Below are 25,242 nucleotides of genomic sequence, written 5' to 3' on the forward strand. Positions count from 1 at the left end.
CTTTTTATGGCTTGCTTTTATTAAAAGTTTCCTGAACAGTCATCCTAAAGCAATGTTAATTGCTTTATGACATACATGTGTGTATTACTTCTTTTATTTCGTTTGTGTAGCTTGAGTGTTCATTCTTCTTACAACTATAGAGTGCCAAGCTTGAAGCAAAAGTAGAGTGAATTTTTAGTTTTAAAATATGGTAATAGACTTCTTATTGTATCATTTAAATAAGTGTTTTTAATGTCTTCATGTGTAAGAAAGGTGGAGTGGGGTGAAGAGAAAGGAGGAATCAAGTAACCTGCCAAGGCAATCACAGAAGCACTAAAACCTGATAGTTAGCCGTTGATCTATTCATTTATCTGCATGCTTTTCATAGAAGTAAACTTTAGAAACAGAAACTTTTTACACGTTAATGACTTCCATGGAATTAAAATGATTCAGTAATATTAGCATCAGGAAAAGGGGTGTTATTTGAGGGCATTCCTGTTGGGTCTATTAACAAATTCCATTTTATGCAGGTGTGTTGTAATTTCCAGCTCTTCTTCTACATAGAGTAGTTGGTCAGAGGAGAACCTGGCATCTACCAAGTGTTCCAGACCTGTCTTTTAGGTTGTTTTAATTCCTTGAGAAGAAAACTGAAGAATCAGTTGGGGCAAAGAAATTTGTGGGATTTGGATAGATCCCAATAAAGCAAGCTAGTGGTAAAGAACCTACCTGCCAATGCAGCAAACGTAAGAGACGTGGTGAGTTCGATCCCAGAGTCAGGAAGATCACCTGGAAAGGGCATGGCAGCCCACTCCAGTATTCTTGCCTGGAGAATCCCATGGACAGGAGCCTGGTGGGCTACAGCCCATAGGGTCGCAGAAAGTCGAACACGACTGAAGCGAAAGTACTCACGCATGCAGGAAAGCAAGGGCTGTTGCTGGCCACTAAGCAGGTACTCTTCCTCATTCCCATGAGGGTCATATTAAAAGTGACAGTGTTACATAGCAGGAGCAGCAGCTGGTTTGCTTTTTAGTCGTGGCAGCAGTTAACACAGTGCACTAGTGGCTTAACATACCAACACTTAAGTCCTTTTTTTGTTTGTTTGTTTTTAAGTCATTGAAATTATGAAACTGTCATTCAGATGGAACCATTATAGTTCTTCGGAAACATTTTGATCTCAAAAGGAAAGGAGAATTATACAGATATACTGGCTGAGGTGTTTTGAGGTGCATCGAAGTGTTCCAGCCCGTGGCTTACCTTAACATGTTCTTGAAGTACCATGGCGTGGATTAAAAGGTATGCTTTAGAAATCTTCCAGTGATCCCCCAAGGTCATGGGTAGAACAAACACTAATGATTCTATATTTAATTAACATGTATTTAAAATATTTTAATACTTAGATTGCAGATGTGGTTATGGATTTATGGCAAAAGTATTTTTTGTTTATTAAAAAAAACTATATATCCCAAGCTTGTTGGATGAGTCCCCTCTTCCCCCCTTTTGAGATACGGTTATAGGAGACACTGGAGTAGACATTTTTTGCTAAATTTTAATAGTAATCGGTTATAATTTTCTTTCATCAAATAGTTTGGGGATTATTCACATGTTAGTCTGTAATTATCTTTATGGTTTACATCATAGGCTAGTTTCTCTGCAGTGCTGTCATTTCATTGTAGCCTGAACAGGAAATAATTGGATACAGTTCTTCAGGGGGTATTAATTTGACCAAACAAAATAATTTTTACGTGGACCATTTATAGTTTGTGCTGTTTTTGTCTTTTACAAAAAATTTTTACTGAGAGGAAAATGAGTGATGCTTCATTAGTAGTGTGATTGTTCTCTCTTCACCACCATGAGTACACAGTTAATCTTCCACGTGCGTGAGGTATGTAGTCCCACTGTTGCTTGTGGTTGCTAATAGTGGTAATTCTAGGCTTCGTGTTACCCTCTTAACCGTCAAAAATCTTTAGGGTTTTTATGTTCATAACATTTTATTTGAGTGATGTAGTCAAAACCATTTCTTAATTATTTGAAACCTTGGAAACCTCCTAATTGTGTACTATGTGCTTGCTACTAAATGTTTTCTTCAAGATGTGGGAGTGAATCCACCCAGGGAGAATGCTGAATTCATTTATGTTACGTTGGGTTCAAAATTCTTTATCTTTTAGGTAATGAAGGAAAATATGTTGGGAAAATAGAGGTTTAAATCATGGATATATAAGTGTAATAGAAATACAGTGGAACAGCCTGTAATTTTTCTGATTTAGGCTACCTTATGTTGAGAACCTTTTGATGTGTCAGCAGTTAAATTATCAGTGGAATTTAGTTGTTAAATCTAAGACAAAACTACTTTTTATTAAATTCTAGCCTATAATGACAGTGAATCAAATTTCAAGGTGAAGTCAACTGTCGATTAATTCAGCAGGTGTTTTATGTCCAATATGGTAGTATCTACTCCTTCGAAAAAGATCTTTTCTGACATAATGGGTTGGAGATGGTATTGATACGTTGTCTACAAAATATATTTCTCTGTAATACTTGCCACTTGAGCTTAAAAAAGTCTCCTTTTATATCTCCTTTTAGATGTACTTGGGCATCTGTCTGTTTCTTTTTAACGCCACAGAGGATTCTTGATGCACAGCCAGAGCTGGGTACTCCTTTTCTTTTGGAAGAGCTTACACCTTGGTGGTTAAGAGCTTAGATTCTGCAGCCAGCCAACCTGGGTTTCACATCTGGCACTACTTTGTGGTTTTGACAGGTTGTAAGAATGACTTGGAAAAAATATAAATTTATGTATTAAAAATACAATACCATAAGTATATACTTATATAATTTACATATTGCATTATGTGTATATACACACATATACATACCTTAACACACACCACTTATATAGATAAATTATACATGAATTAGTGTAGGATTGAGCATGCGAGAAGCCAGTGTTAGAGTAACAGTGGTGATGATTATTAAATGCTGTATCAGGAACTCCTTTGTGTGGGGGTGTAATGCTGTCACACTTTTTCTTTTCCTGAATCTTATACCTTCTTGTATGGTCTTCCTGGAGTTAAATAAACAATCACTCTTTGACTACTGTTTTCAGTTCTTTGAGCTTTTTCTCATCAGTGAAAGAAGGTGGCCACTAGAGACTGGTAATTTATTTGTGGTTCTCTTATCCTGCTAGGTTGATTTGTGTGTTCTCTGAAGCTGTGTTTTTCAAATTGCAGGTTTCCACCTATTCATTAGTGGGTCAAGAACTCAATTTAGTGGGTTATGATCAGCATTAAGACATGTAATAGAAAAGAAAATCAGAGCAGTGAATGTAGAAAGGAGTATTTTGAAACAAACTTGTTTCGTTTTTTTAAGCTGAAATAAACAAGATAGGCACATTTATGTGTATGTTGATTGGATCGTTTTAGTTCCACTAAGTGTATGCTTCCCATAGTAATAGATGTCCCTCAGAAGTGGTATTGGTTTTATATTGTTTTGCCTTGCTGAGAAAAAGTGACCAGGATAGGTTCCAGTCTGTGGCTCCTAGCGATATGCAAGTGAAGTTCAGTATAGGAGACTGTCTGAGGAGTAGGAAGAAAAGGGAAACATAGTAGCCACAGCTCTTGAGCAGCATTAACTACGCCTGTTTTATCAAGTAATCTAGTATACCGTCCCTTAGCATGTATTCTGGTGTTAATCAACTCTTAAATCAGTAGTTTTCAAACTGCCAATGGCAGCCCATTTTGTAATCAATTTAATAAGTTGCTGTTCTTCTCGCCTCCCCCCCCAACAAATTAAATGAAATTTGTTGGACAGAAAAGGAAATGTCATGAGTGTATCACGTGATATAGTTGTGTAAAAACTTGTTTCAAGGTACGTGTATGTACTGTATTGCAGACCTAAGTTCTAGTAATGATCAACTGGGAAACAGTATGAAACTCTGTCTTATAAATCTGTATTGTCAAACTAATCTCAGTCAGAGAAGACTTCAGATATTTAAAACAGTATTATTAGCTCAGTAGTTTTATCTCTGACAGTCAGATCAGATCAGATCAGTCACTCAGTCATGTCCGACTCTTTGCAACCCCATGAATCGCAGCACGCCAGGCCTCCCTGTCCCTCACCAACTCCCGGAGTTCACTCAGACTCACGTCCATTGAGTCAGTGAAGCCATCCAGCCGTCTCATCCTCTGTCGTCCCCTTCTCCTCCTGCCCCCAATCCCTCCCAGCGTCAGAGTCTTTTCCAATGAGTCAACTCTTCGCATGAGGTGGCCAAAGTACTGGAGTTTCAGCTTTAGCTTCATTCCTTCCAAAGAAATCCCAGGGCTGATCTTCAGAATGGACTGGTTGGATCTCCTTGTAGTCCAAGGGACTCTCAAGAGTCTTCTGCAACACCACAGTTCAAAAGCATCAGGTCTTCGGCGCTCAGCCTTCTTCACAGTCCAACTCTCACATCCATACATGACCACTGGAAAAACCATAGCCTTGACTAGATGAACCTTTGTTGGCAAAGTAATGTCTCTGCTTTTGAATATGCTATCTAGGTTGGTCATAACTTTCCTTCCAAGGAGTAAGCGTCTTAATTTCATGGCTGCAGTCACCATCTGCAGTGATTTTGGAGCCCAGAAAAATAAAGTCTGACACTCTTTCCACTGTTTCCCCATCTATTTCCCATAAAGTGATGGGACCGGAGGCCATGATCTCTGCTTTCTGAATGTTGAGCTTTAAGCCAACTTTTTCACTCTCCACTTTCACTTTCATCAAGAGGCTTTTGAGTTCCTCTTTACTTTCTGCCATAAGGGTGGTGTCATCTGCATATCTGAGGTGATTGATATTTCTCCCGGCAATCTTGATTCCAGCTTGTGTTTCTTCCAGTCCAGCGTTTCTCATGATGTACTCTGCATATAAGTTAAATAAACCAAGTGACAATATACAGCCTTGACATACTCCTTTTCCTATTTGAACCAGTCTGTTGTTCCATGTTCAGTTCTAACTGTTGCTTCCTGACCTGCATACAGATTTCTCAAGAGGCAGATCAGGTGGTCTGGTATTCCCATCTCTTTCAGAATTTTCCACAGTTTATTGTGATCCACACAGTCAAAGGCTTTGGCATAGTCAATAAAGCAGAAATAGATGTTTTTCTGGAACTCTTTTGCTTTTTCCATGATCCAGCGGATGTTGGCAATTTGATCTCTGGTTCCTCTGCCTTTTCTAAAACCAGCTTGAACATCAGGAAGTTGATGGTTCACATATTGCTGAAGCCTGGCTTGGAGAATTTTGAGCGTTACTTTCCTAGCGTGTGAGATGAGTGCAATTGTGCGGTAGTTTGAGCATTCTTTGGCATTGCCTTTCTTTGGGATTGGAATGAAAACTGACCTTTTCCAGTCCTGTGGCAGTAGGGAACAGTTATTTAACTATGAAACTTCATATTTGTTTTTTATAGTATTATTTGTGTGTGTGTGTGTGTGTGTGTGTGTGTTTTCTTGTTGCTTGCTTGCCCGGCTAAATATTTAAAGGCTCATAGTGTAGGAGAAGGCAATGGCACCCCACTGCAGTACTCTTGCCTGGAAAATCCCATGGATGGAGGAGCCTGGTAGGCTGCAGTCCATGGGGTCTCTAAGAGTCCAACACGACTGAGCGACTTCCCTTTCACTTTTCACTTTCATGCATTGGAGAAGGAAATGGCAACCCACTCCAGTGTTCTTGCCTGGAGAATCCCAGGGACGGCGAAGCCTGGTGGGCTGCCATCTCTGGGGTCGCACAGAGTCGGACACGACTGAAGCAACTTAGCAGCAGCAACAGCAGTGTCAGTGATAGTGAAGTCTCTCAGTCGTGTCTGACTCTTTGCGACCCTGTGGACTGTAGACAGCCAGGCTTCTCTGTCCATGGGTTTTTTCCCAGGCAAGAATACTGGAGTGGGTTGCCATTTCCTTCTCCAAAAGGCTCATAGATAAGAAATTTATAATATTTCTTAGTTGTGGAGGAGTTACTCTTTGAATTGATGAAAATGACCCATGCAATTAAAAAATTACAGAAAAACTGATGATACATGCTAAAATTTACCTACTTCATTCTCCTATTCCTTAGATCTTAGAATCTTTTCATATACCTTCTTTGCTTCAGAAGGTATATATAAAAATTTAACACTGAAAAAAATGTTACCATAAATAAAATATATCACAAGTATTTAAGGTAGTTAAATGTTAGAGCTTCTGTTTTTGTGAGGATTTGATAATTTTTAAATTTTTATTTTTCTTGGATTAGTGCCTCTACTATTCCAGTATCTGCATAATAGCACATATTTGCTTTATAGACTTATTAAAGATGATCACAGAGTTTCTGGTGAGTATTTTTTAAAAAATAAAGCCTCAGAGTAGGATAGTGTCAGGATATGCATGTTTTAAGATTGTATTTGAAATACAGTTTCCGCCTCCCTAGAAAACAATAAGAGAATGAAGACTTCTGGTAAATTGTTTCATAACAATGGAATTTGTACGTTAGTTTTCTCCACTTGGGAGTTGAAAAACAGAGAAAATCTTTGCCAAAATAATAGGCCAAAAGATAATAAGCACAATTTATTTTTCTCTGCAAGTTGTTAGAAATTGAGTCAAAACCATACATAGTAGCTGCTCTGAATTGGGTGAAATATACTCCACTTCAGTTGCTCAGTCATGTCTGACTTTTTATGACCCCAGGTACTGTAGCATGCCAGACTTCCCTGGCCATCACCAACTCCTGGAGCTTGCTCAAACTCATGTCCATTGAGTTGGTGATGCCATCCAACCATCTCATCCTCTGTCATGCCCTTCTCCAGCCTTCAGTCTTTTTAAGCATCAGGGTCTTTTCAGATGAGTCAGTTCTTTGCATCAGGTGGCCAAAGTATTGGAGTTTCAGCTTCAACATCAGTCCTTCCAAAGAATATTCACGACTGACCTCCTTTAGGATGGACTGTTGGGATCTCCTTGCAGTCCAAGGGACTCTCGATAGTCTTCTCCAGCATCACAGTTCAAAAGCATCAATTCTTCATTGCTCAGCTTTCTTTAAGGTCCAACTCTTCACATCCATACATGACTACTGGAAAAACCATAGCTTCGAATAGATGGACCTTTGTTGGCAAGGTAATGTTTCTGGTTTTTAATATGCTGTCTAGGTTGGTCATAGCTTTTCTTCCAAGGAACAAGTGTCTTTTAATTTCATGGCTGCAGTCAGCATCTGCAGTGATTTTGGAGCCCAAGAAAATAAAGTCTCACTGTTTACATTGTTTCCCCATCTATTTCGCATGAAGTGATGAGACCAGATGTCATGATCTTAGTTTTCTGAATGTTGAGTTTTAAGCCAACTTTTTCACTCTCCTCTTTCACTTTCATCAAGAGGCTCTTTAGTTCCTCTTCATTTTCTGCCATAAGGGTGGTGTCATCTGCATATCTGAGGTTATTGATATTTCTCCTGGCAATCTTGATTCCAGCTTGTGCTTCTTCCAGCCTAGCGTTTCTCATGATGTACTCTGCATATAAGTTAAATAAGCAGGGTGACAATATACAGCCTTGACATACTCCTTTCCCAATTTGAAACCTGTTGTTTCATGTACAGTTCTATCCTTTCTTTCCATGTACAGTTGAATCCTTTCTATTATTGTTTCCCCAAGCACCCCACCCCACCCCCAAACCCCCACCCAACCTTGTCTTTTCTCAGACTTCCTACCTATATCAGTGGCGTTACTTGGCTTTTCATCATTACCTTAGTCATGTTTACTTCCATCATCATCACTTTTGGCCTCATGCTGCTTATCCTGTTGGGTGCAGGGTTTCATGCAAGGGGATACCCTTGTGGCATTTGTTTCTTTATAACCGTGTCCCTTTTACTTTGTTTATCATAACGCATGTGAGCAACTTATCTTTTTCTTTCAAAGCTTTTCCTCCTAAACTGTAGTTTAGAAATAAACTCAACTACCTTCTAGTTATAGTTGTCCTAGAACTGAGATCACTGACTAGAGGCAGCACCCCAACCACACATCTAGAATTAGAAGAAAACATATCATAAATTACTGTGTTAATTATTAGATACGGCTCCATTATACTTTTGGTTACTAAAACAGATCAGTCAAAAATACCCCCTAAGAATCAAGATTAAGGTGCTTTGAAAGTATTTTAAAAGTCATTTTAGATTTAACAAAGTTTAAAAAAAATAAATCTTTCAAGTGATAGTATTTTTAGAATTAGGAACTTTCTGAAACTAATTTTTAATTTATTACTTAAAAAGAATACTATTTTGCATTTCTGTGGGATCTGGGATATCTGTTAAGAATATTAGAACCCATCTCAAATATGAACCTACTTGAAAATGGGCATATGCTTTGAAACTGTCATAAAAATCAGGGAATCTCTTTCTTTTGAAAAATACAATGAAATCAGTTGATGTTACACTATTGAACTGTTAGTGTATGTAGGTGAGTGATAAGCAGGGAAATGTGCATGGGTTTTCTTGGAAATGCCAGACTTGTCACTTCAATGAGGAGTACAGCTTTCATAATGGAGACTATATCAACCATGTAGCCAGTTTCCTACACCTCAGAGTGAATGAGCTCTGTGAGGCTCTAGTAGCTGATGAAGAGGAACTGAAAATAAATTCATGGCAGCTGCAGTTGACCTCCACAAATCTCCAGGTGTTGCTCTAACAATTACCGAGTCAACATAAAATCTTGAAAGATCATAACTGAAAATGTGCTAGTGGTCAGGAAGGACGACTGCCTCCTTTTCCCCTCTGCCCCTTAATTATTTGTTATAAGGAATCCTGGGGATTCCTAGGGTGGGAGATAGGACAAAACATTTTCAAAGCATTTACTTTGATTGAGTGCTTTTGTGTTTTATCATAGCAATGAGTGAATGAAAGTGATCAAAACTGTATGTTGAAGTGCTGGTGATAGCAGCTAGATTAAATGTGCATGAAATTGAACTTATTAAAATTCCTTTATATTTGAAATTCCTGTGGAAAAGTACTCTGAGTCAGAAACTCTAGTCTCGGGGCAAGGATAAGGGAGAGGCAAGTAACAGAAGTATATAAAACTTGGAACAGGCAGAATCCATTGAAAACATTCACTTTTGAAATAAAAGCCCCTGCGTCCTCTGCTGGGAGCCAGTTTCTAATCCTTCCCCTTTCCAATCCTCCACATTACACAAATTTTTATTTTGTTGATTCCTATATCCTCAGCCCCAGGACAGTGACTAGTCATAGCAGGTACTCAGTAAATACTTGTTGAATGAATGAACTTTTTGAGAACACTAGATTTTGAGATAACGTATCTGTCCTGCAACAGCAGAATAGGCCATTCTCTTATTTACCAAACTCTTAATTCATAAATAGAATGAGTGGATATATACAGAAGTGCATCTTATTTTGAAATGATCTTAATTTGAACAGTTCTGTCATCAGTTACCTTTTGTGAGTTGAGGTTTGTAAGTCTAAAGGCCTAGAAAAGCTGAGTGCATAATAGCTAACACTTAGCAGGTATTGTACTTACAAAATGCCCCTTTAAAGTGTTTTATGGGTATTAGCTCAATCTTCACATGACTTTCCAGGTTGTCATTTAACTTTCCTATTTTACAGATATAGAGACTGAAGCTCTAGAATAACTGTGAAAGGATTGTGGTGTTTTTATTGTTGTTAGAAAGTCCTGAACTTTGGGGTAGAAAAACTTGAAAATTGTTTATACAACAAGTCAACATATTTTTCTCACAATAATAGATATCCAAGTGTGAGATTTTTTTCTTTTTTGTAGGGAAAGAATGTGATCTATGTTCGTATCCCACAGAAGAAAAGCTCTGTGTTTGAATGAAAACATTTCCGTATTTGGTGTTGACCGGATTTGGTTTGTTAGGAGGTGGACGATTGCCCTTTTATGGCCATCAGACACTCCATGGCTCTCTTTTATGTTTCTTCAACTTGGTGACTCTGTCACTTCCTCAAGCAGTCTTTCTCTCTCCTATCTTTTTTTTTTTTTTACTGCTCTTTTATATTGCAGTGTTCTCTCTTCTTTCTTCCTTTCTACCCCTTAGCCCCCCCTCTCTCGTTTACATGCAGTCTGAACGAACAAGAATATTAGCTCTATATTCTTACTGTTTAGAATAATATGTGACTGTGTTTTGAGTCAGAGAACCTGACAAACCAAGTGAGAAATAAGGATGTTATGAAAATAGCATAAAATGTAGGTGCTAGTAAATTGTCCAAAAGTGAAGAGGGCTGACCCAAAGCAAAGTAGTATTCTTCTTTCAGAAGAAAGTTGTTGAGTATAATGGCCAGACGAGTAGGATTAATTTCTTGAGGAATACTAGAACCAAACCAAGGCATTTTTGGATAATCAGGGAAAAAGTCAACAATTAGAATGATCCCCCTTTTGCTTTGATTTTTATCCCAGAATTCAAACTTATACTTAACTTCAATCTTAAACTATCCTTCATACCCAAGAGTTACTAACATTTTAAAAGCCCAGGAAGTTAATTTGTTAACAGCATCATTATTATTGGCTTATACATAATGGGTCTTATATTAGCACTTGATTATTGTTATTGTAGTAAAAAATTGCCTGGGTGAAATTACTGAAAATTTACACCTGGTGTATATAAGTTTTCCTAACAGTTAGTTTTAGATTCCACATAACTACATGAAAGAACATAAACTTCTAAGGAGTTCTTTTCAGCTGTATTGTTTATAGCCCCATTTAGATCTTGATACCAGTTCTTAATAGAATCTGTCAACAATGTGGATTATCACTTTTTTTTGAAGTGTCAGTATGCCTCATTAAACTACACTGCTATTGAAGAGCAAGAAACAGCAGTTACCTATACCATGGTATCTTGGCAGGGCATTCTCTATGGGAAAAGTAGACAGTTTCATTAGAGTGAGGAAATTAATCATCATTTTAGTTTTTTGGACTTGGTAAAATAGTTAATTCCTTTTTCTCCTCATTATAAAACTTGTGAAGTTAGTATCAGCTCATTTGGTAGACAATTTATATAAAATTCTCCTCCACTGTAGAAAATAACTTGTTGGACATTTCAGATCATTTTGTTCATAATCATTGGTTAATTCAAAATAGTTGGTCATCATCAAACAACCCAGTCAACAAATGTGCAATAGACATTTCTTCAAAGAAGACATACAGATGGCTAAGAGACACATGGAAAGGTACTTAATTATTAGATATCTAGTTATTAAATATCATGTACTTCAACAGTACATAAACCAAGAAATTCCAGATGTTCAATCTGGATTTAGAAAAGGCGGAAGAACCAGAGATCAAATTACCAACATCTGTTGGATCCTAGAAAAAAGCAAGAGAATTCCAGAAGAACATCTACTTCTGCTTCTGCTTCATTGACTATTCTAAAGCCTTTGACTGTGTGGATCACAACAAACTGGAAAATTCTTAAAGAGATGGGAATGCCAGACCACCTTAACTGCCTCCTGAGAAATCTGTATGCAAGTCAAAAAGTAACAGTTAGAACCAAGCATGGAACAACAGACTGGTTCCAAATTGGGAAAGAAGTTCGACAGGGCTGTATTTTGTCACCGTGCTTATTTAGCTTATATGCAGAGTACATCATGTGAAATGCCAGACTGGATGAAGCACAAGCTGGAATCAAGATTGATGGGAGAAATATCAATAACCTCAGATATGCAGATGATACCACCCTTATGGCAGAAAATGAAGAAGAACTAAAGAGCGTCTTGATGAAAGTGAAAGAGGAGAGTGAAAAAGCTGGCTTAAAATTAAATATTCAAAAAACTAAGATCATGGCATCCAGCCCCATCACTTCATGGCAAATAGAAGAGGAAACAATGAAAACAGTGAGAGACTTTATTTTCTTGGGCTCCAAATCACTGCAGATGGTGACTGCAGCCATGAAATTAAAAGATGTTTGCTCCTTGGAAGAAAAGCTATGAAAAAACCTAAACAGCATGTTAAAAAGCAGAGACATAACTGACAAAGTCCATCTATTCAAAGCTATGGTTTTTCCAGTAGTCATGTATGGATGTGAGAGTTGGACCTTAAAGAAAGCTGAGTGCTGAAGAATTGATGCTTTTGAACTGTGATGTTGGAGAAGACTCTTGAGAGTGAGTCCCTTAGACTGCAAGGAGATCCAACCAGTCCATTCTAAAGGAGATCAGTCCTGGGTGTTCTTTGGAAGGAATGATGCTAAAGCTGAAACTCCAGTTTGAGCCACCTCATGCAAAGAGTTGACTTATTGGAAAAGACTCTGATGCTGGGAGGGATTGGGGGCAGGAGGAGAAGGGGACGACAAAGGATGAGATGGCTGGATGGCATCACCGACTCAATGGATGTAAGTTTGAGCAAGCTCCAGGAGTTGGTGATGGACAGGAAAGTCTGGTGTGCTGCAGTCCCTGGGGTTGCAAGGAATTGGACACGACTGAGCAACTCAACTGAACTGAATTATTAGAAAAATGTAAATTAAAACTACAGTGAGACATCAACCCACAACAGTCAGAATGGTGATCATCAAAAAGTCTACAAACTGTAAATCCTGGAGAAGGTTTGGAGAGAAGGGAACCCTTTTACACTGTAAGTGGAAATGTAAATTGCGATAGCCACTGTGGAGAAGAGTATGGAGGTTGCTTTAAAAACTAAAAATAGAGCTGCCATGTGATCCTTCGATGACTTGTCAGGTGCCACTGGTGGTAAAGTGCCAATGTAGGAGATGAAGGAGACTCAGGTTTGATCCCTGGGTCAGGAAGATCTCCTGGAGGAGGGCTTGGCAATAACCCACTCTAGTATCTTGCCTGGAGAATCCTATGCACAAAGAGTTCGACATGACAGAAGCAACTTAGCACAGCACGGCACATGATCCTGCCGTGGCATATATTCATATTCCGAGAAGAACATAGTCTGCAAGGATACATGCACCCCAGTGTTGATTATAACACTGTTTACTGCTGCTGCTAAGTCGCTTCAGTCGTGTCCAACTCTGTGCAACCCCATAGACAGCAGAATCCTTGGGATTCTCCAGGCAAGAACACTGGAGTGGGTTGCCATTTCCTTCTCCAATGCATGAAAGTGAAAGTGAAGTTGCTCAGTCGTGTCAGACTCTAGCAACCCACACTGTTTACAATAGCCAAGACCTGGAAGCAGCCTAAGTGTCCATCGACATAGGAATGGATAAAGATTTTGTACACATATACCATGGAATATTGGGCTTCCTTTGTGGCTCAGTTGGTAAAGAATCTGACTGCAGTGCGGGAGACCTGGGTTTGATCCCTGGGTTGGAAGATCTCCTGGAGGAGGGCATGGCAACACATGAGACTACTCCAATATTCTTGCCTGAAGAATCCCCGTGGACAGAGGAGCCTGGCAGGCTACACTCCATGGGGTCGCAAAGTCAGATACGACTGAGCGATTAAGCACACCATGAAACACTGCTTATCCATTGTAAAGAATGGAATAATACCGTTTGCAGCAAGGGGGATGGATGTAGTGATTGTCATACTGAGTGAAGTAAGTCAGACAGAAATGTCCTGTGGAATCTAAAAATAAATGATACAAATGAACTTATTTACAGAACAGAAACAAGACTATGAAAATGAACTTATGATTACCAGGGTAGAAGGGTTGTGGGGAGGGATAAGTAGGGAGTTTGGGATTGACATGTACACACTGCTGTATTTAAAAGGATAACCAGTAAGGACCTACTGTCTAGCACAGCGAACTCTGTTCTGTATTGTGTAACAACCTAAGTGGGGAAAGAATTTTGAAAAAGAATAGATATATGTATATGTGTAACTTAACCACTTTGCTGTATACCTGAAACTAACACAACATTGTTAATCAACTATACTCCAATATAAAATAAAAAGTTAAAAAAATGTGTAATGACTATAAAGACATTAGTTTTCCTTAATTTTATATATATATATTTTAAAACAATAGTTGGTGTAATTAATATTGTAGTTTAAGAGCTAGAGTTTCATGACAGTTCATCTTTTTTAACAGATGACTTACTATTTAATATTATTCATTCGTTTAGTGAGCATATGCTGTGTACATACAGACTTGCATTTGAAAACGATGTTAATATTGTATGCAGTTGAGTCAATTTTATATGAATAATACATGCATAGTGTTGTCCATATTTCTCTAATGTACACTTCTGCCATTAAAAAAATTGTCCAGCATAAAAGTTATGGCCTAAAAATTCCCTTGTGCATCTCTAGTTCATTATGGAAACAGATGGACATTTTCTTCGTTACTGGGATACTTAAAGAAAGACTGTCGATTTGACTAATCCCTAGGGCTGTTAACACGATCAGATTTTCATGGCTGATTTAACGGTGGCATTGTTCCTGTTCTCTAGTTGGATTACTGCAGCATTTCATCCTTGAGAATCAATGGTTTTGGTTTGCTAAGAAATACTTTACAGGTTAAGAAGTGATTTTTCTGAAACATTTAAATAAATTTTCATATGATAGGTGGTTTATTTAATGTAAAAGCAAATAGGAATTAGTTTATCAGTGAATTGGGACAAACATAATTATTTGGGGAGTTGAAGAAAATGAGTGGTTTAAAGACTAGAGATAGCTTCCTTGTATATTTATATGTAATCTTCAACCTTAGTATGATCAGCATGAAATCAGAAGCAGGGGGAATATTCTATCTCGTGACTTTCTGAGGTTTAATTTTCCCTTCTAAGTTTGAAGGCCTATCAGGATTGTTGGTGATAGTTAAATGAGAGCACATATAAACAGATATATTCTATTTGTTGTGTGCTTGTCTATTTTACTGCATGAGGCTAGTTTAGGATGCTATAGATATAAAAGTTGTAATAAGAGCTTCATCTAACTTTATGGAATCAGGGAGTGGAAATATAGAAGATAATTTGAGAAGGCAGTGGACAGCATTTGTCAATGAATTCCTTGTGATGGAAGTCAAGAATGAGGGAAAGTCAAAAATCTAATACTTAATAGAGACCACATGTCTTTAGAAAACATGCCTGTATAGATAGATGTTGATGAGAGAGGAAATGTTAAGAATTAAGTTGCTGCAATGGAGCAGCTGATCTTTAAAGAACTGTGCCCTTCTTCTTTCTAGTTAGACAAATGATAGAGGGAAGTTGACTAGCCAGTTAACTAGTAAATTTATAACAGAACAGCTTTGCAGTTTGCCTAATTTGAATTCATAGCATAGCAAGATATTAAGTAAATATATAACCCGAATAACCCAAACTGTGACAGTTAAATCTATACCTGCCAAGAGGTCTTAACCTTTGTTTTCCTCCTTGCTACCGTCAAACTCCCAAGGCTTTTGCCTCGTCTTCTAGTGCATTACTACTTTAAGTTACTGATGTTCTATATTCTTCATGTTTTTTGTATTTTTTGTTTTTTAGTCACTCAGTCGTGTCCGACTCTTTGCGACTCCACAAAGTCGCAGACCCCTACAGTCTGGCACTGTAGTCTGCCAGACTCCTTTGTCCATTGGGATTCTTCAGGCAAGAGTATGGGAGTGGGTTGCGATGCCCTCCTCCAGGGAATCTTCCCAACCCAGGGATCGAACCCAGGTCTCCCGCATTGCAGGCGGATTCTTTACCAACTCAGCCACCAGGGAAGCCCTAATCACTTCATAGTGATTCTCAATTCAGAGTCTTTCTTGTACCTGTGCTGAGCTGAGGCTCCTCAGATGGTTGATGTTTTATTAGGCTGCCTGTAGAACTACCCACCGGAGAAGGCAATGGCACCCCCCTCCAGTACTCTTGCCTGGAAAATCCCATGGACAGAGGAGCCTGGTAGGCTGCAGTCCATGAGGTCGCTGAGGGTCGGACACGACTGAGCAGCTTCACTTTCCCTTTTCACTTTCATGCATTGGAGGAGGAAAGGGCAACCCACTCCAGTGTTCTTGCCTGGAGAATCCCAGGGACGGGGGAGCCTAGTGGGCTGCCGTCTCTGGGGTCGCACAGAGGTGGACACGACTGAAGTGACTTAGCAGCAGCAGCAGCAGAACTACCCAAGACAAAGTATCGCGCTGTTAGATTTTTGTACCACCAACTTCGATTCCTCTGTATTGTGTATTTCGCTTGCAGAGCCCTGTGGCTTCCTTGTGAAGCTTGTGGGAGCAGCTACAACGAGCTGCTGGGCCTGGCTTTTTGGTCTAGCAGTGTATGAAAGCAGCTCGACAGGTTAATGGCTCAGATAATCTTTATAAGCTTTGAATTGTGGTTAAGACCACTTCTTCAGAGTGGTTTTTGGCTTTACCACAAATGTAGGTTTGATTGTTATAACATGACATGTGATAACAGAAAGTTAAGTTACAGTTCAAAAGAAATGTATTGTTTTGGGTATAAACACTCAAGCAGGAAGGCATTTCCTTATTCATGCAGTGGTGTATAAAAAATATCTGGAAATCTTTTCTTCCCCATCTGAACGTACAGATTTTGATCATTTTATTTTTTGCTTATTGATAGTCTCCCTTCACTGTCCTATTTTGCATGTTTTAAAATTACAGTTGCCATCTTTTTTTTTTTTTTCCTTAGGGTCAGGCTTCTTTAAAATAGTTTAATTCCTTGTAAACTTGAATTATAGCCTTTCCTTTATGAATTAGACTTTTGGCTGCTGCTGCTAAGTCGCTTCAGTCATGTCTGACTCTGTGCGACCCCATAGACGGCAGCCCACCAGGCTCCCCCTTCCCTGGGATTCTCCAGGCAAGAACACTGGAGTGGGTTGCCATTTCCTTCTCCAATGCATGAAAGTGAAAAGTGAAAGTGAAGTCACTTAGTTATGTCTGACTCTTAGCGACCCCATGGACTGAAGCCCACCAGGCTCCTCCGTCCATGGGATTTTTCAGGCAACTGTAAATGTTCTGGTCTGCTTTATTTAAAAGGAAAACAAAAGGCAGATATCCTGCAGAATTCAAATACTTTAAAACCAAACTGTATGTTAGAGGTTTGACTGTTTAAGAAATTGGCCAGTAATGGTTTAATAGAGGTTGGACTGGTACACAATCTTTATGTTAATAATTTTGACTAACAGAAAATGTTAGTGTAGACATAGTTTATAGTATAAGTGCAGACATAGTATATATATATGTATATATACATACATACATATACATACATATATATGTGTATATATACATAGACATAGAAGATGTTTATGTATTCTTGATCCATTTCAACTCAGAAAAAAAATGTACTTTGCAAAATTATGATTGGTGATGTAGACACTGGTCATGAGCAATGTAACATATTTATTGTCTTTGTGCAAGAAATATGAAAGTAATTGTCAAATATCTGATGTACGTATATGTACAGACATTCATGTCTGTTTATGTATATGTATGCAGTAGTTAAGGTATGGCTCCCACAGCAGGTGTCTTTAGATTTCCTGAGTTTTACGTATTTACAGCTTTTGAAGAGAATTTTTTCACTTTCTAGCAGTCAAAGACAGAAGAATCTTTTACCCTTATGATTTAGTCAGTAGTTGAAGTATTGGAAGGGTAATGAAAGAAGGTTTCCTTTCTGGTTTCTTGTTGACCCCTCACTTAAGCAAAACAAGTCTATACTATATCATAGAAATTTTTAGGATCAGTTAGTACACTTTATAGTCTTTCATAAAAATTGTATCTCTTCATATGTTAGTATCTAGAATTGAACTGTACTTGAATTCTACCTTATTGCAGAATGTATGGAAAATCATGGACCTTATACTGTAGTTACATTTTAAACCAAATTTACCATTATGTGAACAAGGCAAAGTGGTTTCTAAGCAGATTTTTCTCGTCTGTGTAGTAAGATTGACGTGTGTAAAGTGAGATGTGCGTGCATAGTACGTAGGTAGCCTGCTGCTGCTCCTGTCGTGTATTCTATGTGGATAGGGACCGTGTTCCATTTGCTGCTACATGTTCCAAATGTCAACTGCAGTTCCTAACATACAGTAGGCCCTTAAATGTGTGTTAAACGTTAAAGAAAGAACAGAAATGAGAATGTTCAAAACAATTATGCCACACTCTCTCTCTCCTTCCTCCTCATCTTGGTTTTAGGTGAGAGAGGCAAATGAAGCCAATTTAAAAGTTAACAATAGGAAAGTTCTAATCCTACTACCCATTCAGCATTTTTCTGTGACACTGCATAACTAGTGACTTTTAAAAAATGCATACTCTGGGGTAGATTTGCCAAACAGAGGACCACAATTGATCCTGATTCTTTTGCCTACTAAAATTAGGGAAGAAGACTAAATTCTGATTTGCAGTTTAGATGTAGAGAAGACCAGTTTTCAGGACTTAAATCCTTATACTAACCTTTGATATGAAATACATATATTCTGGAATGATGTAGCTGAGGACTGGAAATCACCACCTTCTAAAATCTGATGTTAAAATAGAATTCAAAGACAATAGAAATAAAGTCTAGGAAAGAACTTTTTTCCCAGAACCATCCATTCATTTGAAACACTTGAATGTTAATAAATCTGGATATATATTTATAAATTAAAGTAATATACCTACAGAAAAACAAAGCACACAAATCATAAATGTACAATAAAGTAAATTTTCACAAAGTGAATGTAAATGTGTGACCATCACAGAGATGAAGTTACAGAATATTACTCGTTCTTCCGGATCCTTTCATATAGCTCCTCCTGGTGTGTGTGCCTCCCTCTCAAAGGTCACCTGTATCCTGGTGAACTCTGTAGTTTAGTTTAGCTTTTCTTTTTAAAATTTCATATAAAATGGAATCATATAATTTTGTACCTTTTTGAGTCTGGCTTCTTTTGCTATTAGTCAGTGTTATTGCATGTGTAGTGATAATTTGTTCACTTTCCTTGCTGAATAGCACAATGCTGTATGATGATTCTATAATTTATCTGATCGCATGATGATTCTGTAATTTAGCCGATCCTTCGACAGTGGTCATTTGAGTTTCTGATTTGGGATTATTATGTCTGATGATGCTGTGGACATTCTTCTACATGTCTGCTGGTACTCATATATACACATTTGTGCGGGTATAGCATTTTTATTATTTTTGAACATCAGCAATAATAATCTCAAGTCAACAGGCATATATTTTAAGCTATTGTCAGTGGTCTAGCAGTATTGCTACATTCTCAGGTGTACTTTTATTAAGGAAAGATTATGGGCCTTCATGTACCACCTAATTGCATGATACTGCTTCTGAGGCTATTCCATTCCATGGGCTGAATCAGAATTAATTTAGGGAGAGGCCTGTTGGACCTAACTTTTACAGGGAAATACTATTTTTTTCTACTCGTATTTTCTTCCTTGTGATGGGAGCTAAGTATTACAATGCCAGGGTTCTCTTTACCAAGTTTACTCCTTTGATTCCTCGTTGTTGTTCGGTTGCTCAGTGGTGTCCCGATTCTTTGTGACCCCATAGGCTGTAGCACGCCAGGCTTCCCTTTCCTTCATCATCTCTTGGAGCTTGCTCAAACTCATGTCCATTGAGTCGGTGATGAGGTGATTCCTCACTAGGTACTTGGAAAACTTTATTTGTAGGATATTAGAACTCAGTATGGGCTTCCCAAGTGGCACTAGTGGTTAAGAACTGGCCTGCCAGGGCAGGAGACATAAGAGATACGGGTTCGATTCCTGGGTCAGGGAAGATCCCTTCGAGAAGGGCACCCCAGCCCACTCCAGTATTCTTCTTGCCTGGAGAATCCCATGGACAGAGGAGCCTGGTGGGCTACAGTCCATAGAGTTGCAAAGAGTTGGACACGACTGAAGCAGCTTAGCACAGGACTCAATATAGAGCCCAGCTTTAAAATTGCAAGGTCTTCTGGCTTGGTAGTTTTTTTTTTTAAAAACTGAAAATTACCTATTTTTCCATATTTTGTTAATTCTGTGGAGGCAAAAACTTACTTTGAGCGGCCTCCTGAAATGTAGCTTATTTGTCTTCTTCATTGTTCCCCACTAAAAATCTCTTTGGTCCTCTCTGCTATATTCAGGCTTCCCTACCAGAAATCATTGATGGTTACTTCTTGGGGATCTGATCTCTCGGTTCTAAATACCTGTACTGAGCAGTGGTTAAAGGAGAGCTAGACCCCTTCTAAGATAAATGTATTGCACAGTAAATGTTGTATACGTTTTCAAGGATAGAAGAACCCAAGGAAATCAGGCAAAGAAATCCTATTATGGATAGTTGTATTCTATGGCTTTCAAATGGAGAAGGCAATGGCATCCCACTCCAGTACTCTTGCCTGGAAAATCCCATGGACGGAGGAGCCTGCAGTCCTGTAGGCTGCAGTCCATGGGGTCACTAAGAGTCGGACACGACTGAGTGACTTCACTTTCACTTTTCACTTTCATGCATTGGAGAAGGAAATGGCAACCCACTCGTGTTCTTGCCTGGAGAATCCCAGGGACGGGGGAGCCTGGTGGGCTGCCGTCTATGGGGTCGCACAGAGTCGGACACGACTGAAGTGACTTAGCAGCAACAGCAGCAGCATGGCTTTCAAAAAAAAAAAATCTCTTTTATTGGCATCCCTCTTTCTTTCGTTCTTAAGTCTCACTTGGATTGGAAAGGCCATTTCAAAAGATGAGAAAAAAATAATAACTTCTAATTAATATCAGATTTCTTTCTTCCTGTGAAGAATTTTCAAATGACTTCAGAGAACTGACAACCTTAACATCTTTGGCAGATGTTTTGTGGAGGAAAAAAATCTTCACTGTTTATAATTTGAGGTAGGGGTGAGAAGTCAGTGGGGAGGTGCAAAGGCAAAAACTATGTGACATCTCATGTACAAGCTGCTTTCCATGATCACTTGGGATTTTCCACAGGAGATGTTCAAACCAAACAGTCTTTGAGGGATTGTTTGCATGCTGTCTGTGCTGCCCTTCCTTAGGAGGTATAGATTCTAGAAAGAACTTCTCTTTTTCCTTTTCTATCCTTACCTTGATGGTAGTAGGAACCATTTATATATTATACATATACTCCTCGTGTTCTTCTTCTGTATGTCTTGGCACCCACTTGTCTGTTTTTTCTAAGTTGTACGGCAGCCACTGTCACTTATCCTGGCAGTCACATAGGATACCCCTCAAAGCTGAGCCAATATTCCTCATTAAACCATAGTTTAAGGCAAAACTAAATACTATTAGAAGGGCAAAATATATATAAAACATGAAGTTTACCATTTTAATCATTTTTATGTGTTCAGTTTGATTAGGTACATTCACATTACTGCACAACCACCATCACCTTCTGTCTCCAAAATTTTTTCTTCTTCCCAAACTATGCCCATTAAACAGTAACTCTCCATGCTTCCTTCCATACCCTCAACCATGGTGACAGTCACTGGAAACCACCATTCTACTTCTCTGTCTTCTGAATTTGACTACTCTAGGTACCTTGTATAAGTGGGATCATAGGATATTTGACCTTTTGTGTCTTATTTTAATTTAGCGTAATGTATTCAGGGTTCATCCATGTTGTATGTAACTTGTGTCAGAATTTTTTTTAAGGTGGAATATTTAATTGTATGTGTATACCACATTTATTCATCCATCAGTGGGCATTTAGATTATTTCCACCTTTTGCCTGGTGCAAATAATGCTGCTCTAAACATTGGTGTACAAGTATCTGTTTGAGTTACTGCTTTTATTTCTATTGGGTATGTACCCAGAAGTGGAATTGGTAGATTATGTGTTAATTGTACGTTTAATTTTGGAGATACTGCCATACCATTTTATATTTCCACCATAATACCATACCATTTTATATGTCCACCAGCAGTGTACCAGGGTTCAAATCTTGTTGTTTTTTGTCAGTTTTGATAATAGGCATCCTGAATGGTATGAAGTGGTATCTTTATGTTTTTGATTTGCATTTCCATAGTGATTAGTAATGTTGAACTTTTATGTGCTTATTGGCCATTTGTATATCTTCTTAGAGATATATCTCTTCAAGTCCGTTGGTGGTTCAGTTGTGGTGGTTTAGTTGCTAAGTTGTGTCCGACTCTTGCAACCCCATGGACGGTAGCCTTCCAGGCTCTTCTGTCCATAGGATTCTCCAGGTAAGAATACTGGAGTGGGTTGCCATTTCCTTCTCCCAGGGATCTTCCCAACCTAGGGATCAAACCCAGGTCTCCTGCATTGCAGGCAGATTCTTTACCTACTGAGCTAAGAGGACAGTCCTTTACTTATTTTTAAATCAGGTTTTTGTTGAGTTCTTTATGTATTCTCAGTTTCTTTGTGAAATGTAGAATTAATTATATGTATTTTAAAGCTATATAAATGTGTATTTGTTTTGAAGGCCTTATTTCAATTTTACCATATTAGTTAGAGTAAATAATACTCTGTAATCCAGCCTTGAAACAGTAGTGGTGTTTCATCTAGTACCTAGAACTCTTAGGTGCTGTACACTTCTTTTTTGGTTGCACTTCATGGCATGCAGGATCCTGTTTCCCCAACCAGGGACTGAACATGCACCCCCTGCATTGGAAGTGTGGGTTCCCACTCACTGAACCTCCAGAAAATCCCTTGGTCTGTACACTTACGAACCTTTTAAATTCTTGTAAGAATTCTGTACAGAGATACTTTTATCTGTGTTTCAAATTGAGAAAACTGAAACAGAGAGTTTAAGTAACTTCTGCTCCTTTGCTTTAAAGTTAGGGTGTGAACTTAAACAACCTCACTCCTGAGTCCATGCCGGTACGGTAATATGCGGCTACCTGTCCCATGACCTGTATTTGTGACAGATTGTGTGTGCTCTTATATCAGATGACACTTTTCACCTCTTAAATATTGCCTTAAAAGGCAGTGCGTAAGATCAAGTCAGGTGTCTGAAGGAGTTCTTAGCAAAAATTGAATTCTTTTGCAGAAATTAAACAGATGGTTAAGGTTGCTGCTGCTGCTAAGTCGCGTCAGTCGTGTCCGACTCTGTGCAACCCCATAAACGGCAGCCCACCAGGCTCCCCCGTCCCTGGGATTCTCCAGGCAAGAACACTGGAGTGGGTTGCCATTCCCTTCTCCAATGCAGGAAAGTGAAAAGTGAAAGTGAAGTCGCTCAGTCGTGTCCGACTCCTAGCGACCCCATGGACTGCAGCCTTCCAGGCTCCTCCGTCCATGGGATTTTCCAGGCAAGAGTACTGGAGTGGGGTGCCGTTGCCTTTTAGGACCTCTTTAAACTTCTTTAAGTTGCATTATATTTTCCTATGTGGAAGTGTATGTTTTCCATAAGGGTGTGAATTTCTTTATTTGGATCAGGCATATTTTTTTCTGTATTATTTCCCCTAGGGAAATTTGTTTGCTGAGAACATTTTGTGGGGTAAAATTTTAACTTCGATGTTTTTCTCAGTTTTTATTTTAAGCCACCCTTCTTCTAGACTCAATATATGAGTGGCCTTAACTGATGTTTAGATATGCAGTTTTATTTGGCTGTTTACCTAAGCCAAGCCTAGCTAGTAATGAATAAAACATCTGCCAGATTATATATAATACATTCTAGAGCAGAATGGAATTCTTGCTGCTGCTCATCATTATCACTAATACTGATAATTAGTGGAAATGGTGTATATATATATGTGTATATGTGTGTGTGTATTATTTTATATACACACTTGGGGAGGGGAATGAAAATATATATCTCATTTTTTCATTCAAAATTAATGCTTCTGGGAATTCCCCAACAGTCCAGTGGTGGCAGCATGGCCAAAAAAAGAAAAAACTTAATGCTATTAATTGGATAGCTCTTTTTACTTTTTTCTTTTCTTTGTGTTTGGGTCTGTAGGCATGATTGTGAGGTGCTATGTGTAACCAGCAATCCATTCCTAATTATCATGGATTAAAAAAAATTTTTTTAATACAAATGATGCTTTATTGCATATCTTTGTATACAAATTTTTGCATAGTCAGATTTGTCTACCTATATAATAAATTTCCCGAATAGAGAGTGCTAGAGATTCAAAGGAATGCACATCTTGAATTACAATAGACACTGCCAGGTGTCTTCCAAAAAGATTGCACAAATTTAAACTCCCAACAGTGCATGAGAGTTTCTGTTTCTCCACTTGTACATCAACACTGGGTGTAATCAAACTTTAAGTCTATAGCAAGTTGTCATAAGAACATAAGAGCTGTGCCAGAAAGCCGGCCGTGGAGCCTCTTATCGCCGCCAGTGAATGTCTCTGTTGTGGCCACCAGGTTCTGTGGCGATTAGTGTTATGCCAACACCTAGATCAGGTTAGTGCTTCTCTGATGGTGGCCTTTTTTGTTTTGATATAATTTCAGTTTACAGAAAAATTGCAAATATAACAAAATATTACAGAGAAGTTCAGCCAGATACTTCATTTATTAACATTTTACCACATTTACATTATCCCTCTGTGTATCTACACACACACACACACACACACACACACACACACACACAGTCTTATTTTTCCTGAACCTTTTGAAGGTAAGTAGACATCATTCCCTTTTCTTTCTAAACACTACAGTGTTTCTAAAATTAAAGACATTCTCTTATTTAATGCCTGTATAGCTATCAAAACTAGATATTAAAATTTATATGATCCTATTTTCTAATCTACCATTTTATGCAGATTTTGTCACTTGTCCAAATAATGTCCTTTTCTAGCAGAAGTAAATTCTGGATATTCTGTTGTATACAGTGATCATGTTTCTTCAGTCTCTTCTAATCTGAGCAAGTTTCTCATTTTTTTGTCCTTTACAACCTTGGTGCTTTTAAAAGTGTAATCCACTTATTTTGTTGACTCTGCCACAGTTTAGGTTTGTTATGTTTCTTCTTGTTTAGCTTCAAGTTGTGTTTTTGTCCGTGAAATTACAGAAATGATACTGTGCTCTTACCATGTTAGGAGGCATTTGATGTCAGTTTGTCCTTTTCAGTCTTTTGGCATGAAATTGGAGTAGTTGTCCAGCATCTTACTGCTCTCTCTTGTTGAGGCCATAGATTTTAAGACATATACTTTTCATATAAGGTCTTTATATGTGATGTTAATGGATGCCAGGGTTCTCAACTCAGCTGTGCTGTCTGGGTTGTGAGGTTTATGACTATCGCAGATTTAACTGGAACAAATCCTTCTGCAGGTATGAATTTTAGGAAAATCACCTTTTCCCTAACCTGATGCTAATTTTGGAGATACCTCAAAAGCCAGATGCAGAGAATAGCTGAAAATGATGGTCTCGGTCACTCCTAGTTTGTACCTTTCCACTCTGCCTGCTTCTTTACACAGAGTGATGACAGGCTAACAGAGTTTGCTGTTGTTTTAATTGGGAGAAAAAAAAAGGTAGAATAAAGGGAT

At 38.4% G+C, this 25,242-nt stretch overlaps 1 protein-coding gene across 5 annotated transcripts in view; it reads left to right on the forward strand.

Annotated features, from left to right (window-relative positions):
* RBPJ (recombination signal binding protein for immunoglobulin kappa J region) overlaps positions 1 to 25,242 on the forward strand; it is a 241,823-nt gene that overhangs the window by 166,161 nt on the left and 50,420 nt on the right. Inside the window, exon 2 of one of the 5 annotated variants that reach the window (XM_005897093.3) lies at positions 1,090 to 1,272. The exons of the other annotated variants lie outside the window; for them this stretch is intronic. Coding sequence (XP_005897155.1) covers positions 1,256 to 1,272 — 17 coding nt within the window. The 5' untranslated portion in view covers positions 1,090 to 1,255. The remainder of the gene's footprint in view (positions 1 to 1,089; positions 1,273 to 25,242) is intronic. 5 annotated transcript variants of the gene reach the window in all.

Source organism: Bos mutus, chromosome 6 (assembly GCF_027580195.1).
Source record: "Bos mutus isolate GX-2022 chromosome 6, NWIPB_WYAK_1.1, whole genome shotgun sequence".
In the NCBI taxonomy this organism is placed as follows: domain Eukaryota; kingdom Metazoa; phylum Chordata; class Mammalia; order Artiodactyla; family Bovidae; genus Bos; species Bos mutus.